Source organism: Mus caroli, chromosome 6, assembly GCF_900094665.2.
Source record: "Mus caroli chromosome 6, CAROLI_EIJ_v1.1, whole genome shotgun sequence".
Taxonomy (NCBI): domain Eukaryota; kingdom Metazoa; phylum Chordata; class Mammalia; order Rodentia; family Muridae; genus Mus; species Mus caroli.
Window position 1 is genome coordinate 140,206,810 of NC_034575.1, and position 10,516 is coordinate 140,217,325.

The 10,516-nt window shown below is 43.8% G+C and overlaps 2 protein-coding genes across 5 annotated transcripts in view; one reads left to right on the top strand and one right to left on the bottom strand.

Moving 5' to 3' along the window:
* Pyroxd1 (pyridine nucleotide-disulphide oxidoreductase domain 1) overlaps positions 1-6,327 on the top strand; it is a 16,591-nt gene extending 10,264 nt beyond the window's left edge. The window contains exons 7-12 of the mRNA XM_021164545.1: positions 633-733; positions 1,506-1,638; positions 2,574-2,686; positions 3,219-3,341; positions 5,042-5,179; positions 5,926-6,327. Coding sequence (XP_021020204.1) covers positions 633-733; positions 1,506-1,638; positions 2,574-2,686; positions 3,219-3,341; positions 5,042-5,179; positions 5,926-6,174 — 857 coding nt within the window. The 3' untranslated portion in view covers positions 6,175-6,327. The remainder of the gene's footprint in view (positions 1-632; positions 734-1,505; positions 1,639-2,573; positions 2,687-3,218; positions 3,342-5,041; positions 5,180-5,925) is intronic.
* The window catches only part of Recql (RecQ like helicase), a 34,177-nt gene that overhangs the window by 5,630 nt on the left and 18,031 nt on the right, over positions 1-10,516 (bottom strand). For 3 of the 4 annotated variants that reach the window (XM_029478613.1, XM_021164542.2, XM_021164541.2), the window contains exons 12-15: positions 9,396-9,487; positions 8,136-8,355; positions 7,735-7,864; positions 6,321-7,053 (exon numbers count right to left, since the gene is read on the bottom strand). In XM_029478613.1, coding sequence (XP_029334473.1) covers positions 6,904-7,053; positions 7,735-7,864; positions 8,136-8,355; positions 9,396-9,487 — 592 coding nt within the window. In that variant the 3' untranslated portion in view covers positions 6,321-6,903. Of the gene's footprint in view, positions 1-6,320; positions 7,054-7,734; positions 7,865-8,135; positions 8,356-9,395; positions 9,488-10,516 lie in introns of those variants that run through there. The other variant, XM_029478614.1, reaches the window with a different exon arrangement.

A 10,516-nucleotide genomic window follows, 5' to 3' on the forward strand; every position in this document is an offset into this window, starting at 1 on the left:
GAACTCACTTTGTAGACCAGGCTGGCCTCGAACTCAGAAATCCACCTGCCTCTGCCTCCCGAGTGCTGGGATTAAAGGCGTGCGCCACCACCGCCCGGCACAACTTTCTTTTAAGTTAATTAAAAATAGAAAATAGCCTGGCAGTATATATATGGGAATTTTAAATAATTGGCCCATTTGCAAAACAGTTGCTGCAATTGAGCAGTGTCCATGACTATTTTCTACAAAATCCACTGAGAACAATACTCAGTAGTTTAATTTTAATAATCTTCCAAGAAATTTTTGGCTTATAAAATTCAAAATGAATTTTCTAAATTTTGGAGACAATACAAATTGACAGAATTCAAAATCTAATAGCTAATTTGTGTACTCATTAAATTAGCAAGTAGACTGAGAAGACATACTGGGTGCTTACAGACAATGTGTAGGTGCACGGTTACCCACTCAGCGGCTGTGTCCTAGGGCACTCAATGAAGAAAACTGCTAATAGAGTGACAGTGCCACCGTGCTGCGTGCCTGCATGCAACAGTGCTGCCGTGCTGCGTGCCTGCATGTGAGAATCAAGACACTGCACAAAGGCTTCAGAGATTCTTTACCCAGCAGTTTTCAAATCATCTGTATTCATTTTTTAGAAGCAAAGAAGGAAACCAGAACCAAATCTAAAGCTGATTATGTGGGCAGTGCCCTTGGACCAGACTGGCACGGAGGCTTGGCTTTGAAAGGAACTGAAGAGGTAGGTTTCCATAAACCAACGAAACCTGTCCAAACACCAAATTTCTGGGTCACTTGACGTAAAGCATACCATGAAGGAAAGGTCTTCAAAGCCACTGTCGCAGTTGGCCACCCAAAACAGCAAATATGAAAACTGTCTAAGACAGCTGTTCATCTGGAGACACCTGCATACAGATACAGGGATAACCGCAGTTCTCTGTCTTCTGCTAAAGTCACTTAGATGCTCACACTGCTCTTACAAGGGTTGTTAGGTGGAGGCAAACATGTACTTCATATTTCTAACTGAATAAGCAGATGACTTGCTATCACTTATCTTGACATACACTTTAATGTTTTAGGTTACAAAAAAAAGCCATCATTCAGATATTGCAGGAATACAAATATGTCTATTTATTTTGAAACTTTCAGGTTTAAGTGGGTGGGAGGGGAGCTGGCTAAATGATATCTAATTGGGGATAGGAATGACATGAAATCACTGCTCCTGGATTCTTGGGTCTCCTAAGATCGCACTTTAACATCTACTGAAGGTTTTAAGAGTCCTTCAGCAAACACTGCTGCCTGCTGCACGGCCAGGGGGGCCACACTGTGTCTCTGCAGATGTCATTTCCAGGCCCCCTTCACTTGCCATTCGCTTGGCCTTTCCGGTGCTAGGTGGGTGGCTCCTGCTCACCCCTGTTGCCCTCAGCCTGAGAGGCTTCCTGGGAAGCTCTGCTTGTCACTGTCTACACAGGCACTGTCTGAAGCCTGCTGACCAGTAGTTATTTTGCTTCCAGTTTTCTCACAGTATTCACATTGAAACCAGATGTGAAGTAAAGAAAATCTACCTTGAAGAGGAATTTAAGATTATGAAGAAAAAGTCCTTGGCTTTTCCAAAGGATCACCATAAGTCAGTTACAGCTGATAAAGGTAAAAGGAAAATTATTACTTAAGTTAGTCTTGCTATATTTTAAACTGCACGTTTTCATATAAAATTTGGCCTAACTACAGGCCCTCATTTCACTAATTCCATGTCATGCAATTTTCCATTTTACTTGTCAAACCCTTGACAGGATTTGGACCATCATGACCCAACCCAGTCAGTCAGTATTTCACAGATCAAAACAAACTAGCTCTCATAAGTATCATGCCTTCTTCACTACAAAGTCTGTGTGTTTGGGACTAAGTGCAGATCCCCAGACTTACTCTATACCACTTGTGAGATGTGGAATCCTCCACACACTGTCCTGTGAATAATCAACACTGCCGTCAGGCAACTCATGTCCTGTTGTCTTCCAGCTTTTTGTAGAAAAGGGGATGGTAGAGTTCACAGAGAGACTGAACAGTGAGGAAAAACATCAACAAGAAAAAGTAGGGGGCTGGAGAGGTAGCTCAGCAGTTAAGAGACTGCTCTTCCAGAGGTTCTGAGTTCAACTTCCAGGAACCACACGGTGGCTCATAACCATCTGTAATGGGATCTGATGCTCTCGTCTGGTGTGTCTGAAGAGAGCGACTGTGTATTCACATCATAAAATAAATCATTGATAAAGGAAGAAAAAGAAAACAAGAGGATTAAGCACCGAGTGACATGAAGTGTTAATCAAACTGTTTCACAGGTAGTTTAGAAAGTGATCGTGTCTGCCCGACCACAGGACAGTACTTAGTCTCCTTTAGAGTACCGCGCTCTTGAAGCTGCCAGGTACAAGACTGCCATTGCGCTCAGTTGTCTCGGCCAATGGACCTTCAGAAAATAAAGTGGCCTTCCTTCTGAAGCCGTCTGCCTTCTCGCCGTTCCTGTTACATTCACATGACACTGTGGATAACTGCTAGAGATGACACTGAGAATGTTTTTCTTTTCTTTAAAGAAATGTGGCCTGTGTATGTGGAACTGACCAATGGGAAAATATACGGCTGTGATTTCCTTGTCAGCGCTACAGGAGTCACCCCAAACGTGCACCCTTTTCTTCATAGAAACAATGTAAGGTGAATTCTTTCCACTTGCCTATTTCTTATAGTCCTGATCTTTATTGTGTCTACGTTTCAAACAGCCATCATTTTAGTATTAGCTGTAACCTAAGATGGCAGCAACACATGATTTACAGTATTCTCTTCTACTTAGCATCCAGCAGTTAACATCCCGCTTAAGACCATCTGGAGCCATAGCTTCCACTTTGTTGGTGACAGACTAACCTGTAAGAGTTCTCAAGAGTAAAGCTTACAGACTGTTATATTAGCATTTAGCTTTTCAAGTCTTAAAGAATGTTCTTCTGATTAGGGCTGAGGTAAACATTGACTGTTGGGTATTTCTGAGGTTGAAATTCTGGGACATTTGGATCTGTTCAGTAGGAACTGGATCCCTGGACAGTCTGGCCAGGCATGTGCACTCCGCAGCTCCTTTCCCTTTCTGACAGAGCTTGGCATCCGTTAGCACGTACAGGCCCGACTTGCTCACTAGAGTGAAAAGTCACGCTCTGACTTTGTCATCCTTACGCTAATGAAAAGCTGCTCAGTTTGCTCTAGGAGAAGATGGCGGCCTGAGAGTGGATGACCAGATGCGCACGTCACTTCCTGATATCTATGCTGCTGGAGACATCTGCACTGCGTGCTGGCAGCCGAGTCCAGTCTGGCAGCAGGTGAGCCTGCACGCGTAACTGTGTGTCTGTTAGTCCATGAGAAATACAGCACTGGCTACCGATGAGTCCAGCTGTCTGTTGCAGCTTTTCTACTTTAAACTGGAAGCCACTGGAGCCAATTTCTGATGAGTAGCAGAATCCCACGTTAAAGTCACACTGTATTACAGTAGACTGAAATGTTTTTAATTTATAAAGTTGTGGGCGTTAACATTTCTCTTTTGCTTAACCCCTGCAGAGCAATTATATCTTTATAATTTGATACGGGGGGGGGGGGGGGGGGGGAGGGGAGGGAGACAGCTCAAAATAAAGACACCCCTTATTCTGAATCTCCTGGTTTCACATCCCAATTTGCTTTACATCGCACAATGCAGACTAAAGGAGTTGCAGGCTCAGTGAACTCTGTCAGATGTGTCCAGCCCATAGCCAACAGGCTTGTATCCAGGATAGCGATGAATGTAGCCTGGCACAAAGCTTTGAACTTAGTTAAATATTTGTGATCCTTTCAAAAGTTGGTCCCTCAGCTCTCCAGTGTGAGTTCTGGAGACGGTATCCGGCCGCGGTGTCAGAGGTCACACAGGCCCACTAGGTAGTTCCAGTGCTGTGGCTCTGCAGGCTCTTCTGAGGTCCTGCCAGCTGTGCTGTGCTCTGTCTGCTCTATAGCAGAGCCTGAGTAAAAGTGAGCACTCTTCTGGACACACCCAGAGCTCATGCCCGCAGCTGGGATGTGTACAGGAGGTCTGCACTAGGAACACCCTCCACACAGAGGGTAGACAGACAGAGGGAACTCATCGTTTAAAGCCAGCCTGTCCTCCCAATCACCCCGGAGCAGAGGTAGTGTTTATTTCAGGTGAAGAACCTGAAGCTGAGAAAAGTTAAATATGGAAACGCTTTATTAGTAGTTTACTCTCCTGTCCTCCCACTCCTACTATTTCTGTCTTAAATCAGGAGAGTAAAAACACCTCTGTAAAATGTAATGAAAACAAAACAAAGGAGAGACAAGCACTGCCATAAAGAAGTTAGGCACTAACGTCCACCTGAGTCTGTCTGACCAGAGTCAGCTCAGAGGCTGTCACTGTCTCTAAGGAGCAAAAGCCTGAGTACAGGATAGACTTGGGAGCAGGGACTGAGGACATTTTGTTCCACCTCATAACACCTAAAATGCTTCACCATATTAGTTGAAATTATATTCAAGTATACATCTGGGTATTATCCTTTCATGTTTGACACACTTAGAATTAACAAATACCATCTTGACTTGTGACCATTAAAGATAACACTGGCTGGATTAAACTCACTGGAAGTACACTTAAGGGAATTTATAAGATTGAAACTTTAGTGCAGAGGAAGTAGTTAAAGTGGATATAAAAGCTCTTGTCACAGAAGTATGAGACCAGAGCTTTGAGTTCCCTCAACACATGTAAAAGCTGGATTCAGCACAAGCTACTATAACCAGCACCACACTGTGAGGTGGGAGTCCCTAGTGAGCCAGTCCCTAGCTAAGCCAGAGTACTCAATGGAAAAACAACAACATAGACCCCACCTCAAACTGAGTGGAAGTCAAGACTCAAGGCATCTACTGACATTCATTCGTGCACCATGGCATGCATGTGCCCAGATTCCTGCTCACGAACATGCCCTATGCCCTGCGTGCACACATTCACATTCAGATGATAACCAGATACCATTTCCTACCATTTCAGATGAGATTGTGGACACAGGCCCGGCAGATGGGGTGCTATGCAGCCAAGTGCATGGCCGCAGCTAGCATGGGACATCCTATTGACATGGATTTCAGCTTTGAACTGTTTGCTCATGTCACAAAGTTTTTTAACTATAAGGTAAGATGGTCAAGGGAATGGACATCCTTTTGGCTTGAAGTATGGCAACTATGGCTCTTTTTTCAAATAGTTATCGTTTTAGTGATGTCAAAAGTGACATTTCAGGAACTGGAAAGATGGCTCAGTGATTATTGCTAATCTTGAGAGGACCTGAGTTCAGATCCCTGTTCCCACTTTAAAGAGTGCATAGCCACCTAACTCCAGAGCATCTAACATCCTCTTCTAACCTCCCTGGGCACCTACACACCCATGGCACAAGCACACATGTATACACATACACACATGTACACACACACATCATTAAGGAGCCAAGCGCTCTGACAGATATTTACCTTTTTCAGTTCTCTTCATTCTAAGCTAGGTCTCCTCTTTCCAGACGTGCCAACAAATCTCAATTCTTTATTAAATGTTTAAGCCATGATTCCAGGAAAATGTGGGTTCATTTTGTGTGTGCTCGTTCATGATACAGATCTATCATTCATAAAGACTTTATCCTCATACATTTTCTACTTTTTATGTTAAAATATTAATAATGAATATAGTCACTGACATTTAATATGACTGTAGGCTATGTGGCAGTATTATCTACAGAGTATATTCATGTCATTTAAATGCTTTCATTGGACCCCTCCCACTATATAACTGTAGTTTTTTCTGTCTAAATTAACCTAGATAATTTGGACATTATGTTATTTGGGGTAGTTGGAGGGAGCTGCTCAGAAAAATAACTTTTCATTGTGCTGCAGGTTGTATTGCTGGGAAAATACAATGCACAAGGCCTGGGCGCAGACCATGAGTTGATGCTGAGGTGCACCAGAGGACAAGAGTATGTCAAAGTCGTCATGCAGAATGGACGCATGGTGGGAGCCGTCTTAATTGGTGAAACAGACTTAGAGGAAACATTTGAAAATTTAATCTTAAACCAAATGGACCTTTCATCATATGGGGAGGAGCTCCTCGATCCAAATATCGACATAGAGGATTATTTTGATTGAAATTGAAATCTCCTCAGGAATACAAAGTACAAAATAAGGAGAAAAGAAAGTACATGGGGAAAGGTAACCACATGGAGTGCATGGGCACTCAAGTAGAGAATGGAGACACCAGACTGGAGATTGGAAAGAAATAAAGAAAATTCTTGGGATGAATTCATTTAATGATTCATTTGCAGATGAACACTCCTCCTTTAGAGTTGACAATAAACCTTGACTCATACAAATACACCAGATCCTTTGTTTGCCTGAACATCAGAGTAAGGCTGGGGTTTCGGGAGGCCTGCTGTCTTGATTTACTTAGAATATGCAGACCGTTCTTGCTGCTGATACACTTGGTACTGATGGCTGTTTTATCTGAATTATAACAGCAGCTTTTCTCACCAGAAGTCATCTACATTGCTCAGCTTAAAATGTGACCCATTTGGAAAGGTGAGCCCAGGTCAGCATAGCACTGCTTTAAAGGAGGGTTACATCATCACAAGATCACAGCTAGTTACAGCAAGGCGAACGGACGGGCTTACAAAAGTTATGTGGACTTAATGTGAGATATATTACATTTAGACAACTTTACATAAAAGTTGTATTTTTCATTATTGTATAAGGTAAGCTCTGAAAATACAGCTTTATATGTATAAAATATGAAGTTGTTTCAAAAATTATAGCAGATTATAAAAATGACCCAGACATGAACATACAGAAACAGTTACATTGTACAATATTAAGTAACACTCAAGCATCATCAAGTTTTCTTTTCTTAGCGCCTGCGTTCTTAGAGCCAGATGGCTGAAGCCTGTTTTTAGACTTCTGGAAGTTACCTGAGCTTTTTTCTTCCCCCTTCGAATCCACTTGTTCCAACTGACAAGCTTCAGATGATGCACCCTGCAACAGAATGACAAATCGGTACCCTGCAAACTCCAGCCGCTCAGTTTTCTCATGAGCTCAGAAGTCTCAGAATACCCCTTCAGAATCATCAGCCCTTTCCTATCTACATATGTCTACTCAAATATGGGCAATTGTCTTTAGTAAAAGAGGATGTGGTAAAGGGTGAGTCCATGCCAGCATAGTAGGCACTCTGAAGAGGACAGCAGTTCCCAGAGGCTGCCACAGCACTCAGTTAAGGGGCTTGCCACCTCTGGAAAGCAGACTTTGTTTTGACATTTTTACCATAGATGTCAGAAGACAGTTCACAGAATTCGATCCTCCTTCGCTAGAGGGCAGCAATCGGCCTCAGGAATGGAGCTCCGGTTGTCAGGGTCACAGAAAGGGCTTATATTCCTAAACCATAGTAATAGACTCCAGCAGAGACTTAACCAGAACAGATCCCACCCAGTATTATGAGGGAAGGATCTCGTGGGATGAAGACTTTAACCTGCAGTCTTCATATTCCAAGTGGTTACAGCCTCCCCTACCCCCTACTCTACACTGGGCCAGTCTAAAGTCCTACACTCTTATCTGTCCAATATCAAACATAGGAAGAAAACTGACATCATTTGTGTCTAACCAAACCTAGTAAAGAACTACAGAAAAGCAGGCACACACTGAAAATGAGTAGCCAGTTACCCTAACACTGCTCTGTGCTGACTTCTTCACTTGCATAGTGACAGCATGGGCTTCGTTGCTGAGAAGACAAGCTCTGGGTCCCACCTTCAGATAGGAGATGGTGGCGTAAGCCGTGAAGCTGTAGTCTTCTCTGGAAAAAAAGAGCCACAGAAACTTGAAGGAGTCACAGAAAACATTTAAAACATCAATATAAAAAACACACTAGATCAGCACAGACACAATCCTTAAAGGAAATAGTGGGTTTTTTGGTTCTGTTTTAAAGTTTTTGACTTTGTGATCAAGGTCTAAGACTTGGGTAAACTGTTTCCTATAATGCTTCACAACAGATAACTGCAAGGCAGTTCACTCTGCCCCAGTCCAGTGGGAGAAACAGGAGGACAGAAGACAAACGGGCTGTGTACTTGAGATACTGCTGCAGGAGGGCATGGGCGATGATTCTCTCCAGGTCTTCCCGGGGAAGGGCCGGGGCAACAACGCCAGCCACTCTCAACTTGGCTGCTCCCTTTCCCATCCAAGCATCAATCAGCTTCAGCGGGGTCAGCTTTTCATTCAGGCGTTCAGCCTGCTTCAGAATCTTTATCAGGTCCCGGCAGTGCTGTGTCACATTCTTTTTCTCAAATGCTGCAAGGAGACATGATGGGCAACTGGGATCCAAAGGTGAGGGCAGGAAGCCACCTCTGGTTAAACTGGCTCAGTTAGCACTATGGCCGGGCCCCTTACACATACTTTTTTTTTTTTTTTTTTTTTGGTTTTTTTTAAGACAGAGTTTCTCTTTATAGCTCTGGCTGTCCTGGAGCTCACTTTGTAGACCAGGCTGGCCTCGAACTCAGAAATCCGTCTGCCTCTGCCTCCTGAGTGCTGGGATCAAAGGTGTGCGCCACCACGCCCAGCTCACATACTTTTTTTTAATGTGCTCAGAATTAAGACCAGGGTGTTCAAGGCTTTATCACCAGATCAAATCCTGTCCCTAAAGTATACATAGGGATTGTGGTAATGTAAAGAAAATGATTTGACTATCAAAGAATGAAGTGTGTGCTGGTAACGGGTATCTGCCAGATGTCACTGGGAGGTAAGCACTGCAGGAAAAAGTGCCCTTCCCTTTCTTATCTGATTCTGCTCATCACACATACTATGAAAGCCAGTCTGGGCTCTAGAGAGCATTCTAAGTACATGTCCCCAAACACTAGACTTAGCATCCTGACTTGCACATTGGATTCACGCCAGCTTGGTCTCTGTAAGACAGACTTTGAACTAGTAAAGCAGCATCGTAGCTGTCAAGTTAAAAGTCCAGAGACTGAAGCATCACAACCCTCGTCAGCCCAGCTTCCCAGAACACAGCCCCAGGACGGGTTCCTGTACTGTGAAAAGCCACTGACCAAGAACAAAGACTATAAAGTACTAGAGATTGTCTTTCCTTATGTAACAGTACTTCTATTTAGAGGATGTCTAACTTCTTTAAAATGTGCTGCCCCCCAGTTTAGCAATATAAAATGTGACATACACATTTGACCTACTTTGGTTTTCAATGATTTGTATCACTTTTGAATCTGGAAAATTCTGATCAGTTTGTCTTTTCCATCTGTTTGGAGGGTCTAACCTTCCCACAGGAAGTCCTCACTGCATTTAGCCTCTCAAGAGTCTAAAACAACAAGCAAGCTTACAAACATCTTTACAGCAGTTGTCACACATTTTGTTACAGGCATCTGCGTTCCACACTTCATCAAAATGCTGTGCTATTAACACGCGGCGACACCTGCAGACACACGAGAGAGAAGTTACTCAGACTCCGCTTCCGAGTCCAAAAAAAATCTTAACGTCAACATGAAGGTGATGGCAGGCTGGGTGCTTCTGGAAGCCCTAGTCTCTGTGGCCTTAAAACTTTCTAGAGGCTGTTCACACTCCATGGCTCCTGGCCCCGTCCACCTTCAGAGCTGTCAACTGTGAGCTCAGTCTTCTCTCAACAAACTGACCTCTCTACTCCCTCTGCCACTTAAGGGCCCGTGACTATAGTGGACCCACCCAAGGAGTCTCAAGCAATGTGTTGACAACCACTGCTTCAGAAGCTATCTGTCTCACTTTGAGGAGACTGTTTCATGATGAAGTAGTTTCTTATATTTTAGACTAAATCTGAAAACAGTCTTCATAGAAGTCTCCTGGACCTTTAAAGAAATTTTCACCTTCTTCCTTCCTTTGACTACTGAGGCATCAGTTGGAAAGCAAGTACCATTTTATCACCGGCAGGTCACTGCTTACTTCAATACTTCTGAGCTCTTGAGTGTGTGACAGGTAATAAGACACAGGATGGTCAAGGCCGCAGGGCCTCCAGGGAGCTGAATGCTGTAAGCAGAGACTGCCATCTATTTCCTAATGAGAAACTTGACTCCACCCTGGATTATTCGGTGACTCATAACCAGGATGAATGGGCTTGTATGAACTTCAGTCTGAAATTCCTATCTTCCTGAATGCCTTCCCACAATCACTATAGACAGTTGAACACCAGAGCCAAGGGGAAAAGGCTTCGTTCATAACCTTCAACAGACTGGCCGTGAGGATCACCTCAAAGACAAACTGACTTTTCCTACATGAAGGCAGTCAGGGGTCTAGGGCTGTCCCACTGTAGGCATCTGCCTTTCCAGTGTTCTCCAGCACTACCAGCAGAGTATTCAACAGGTACTCAACTGCCACACAACATATGACATGTTACAGGGAGGCAGGGCTCACTGCCACAGAACATATGACATGTTACAGGGAGGCAGGGGCTCACTGCCACAGAACATATGAC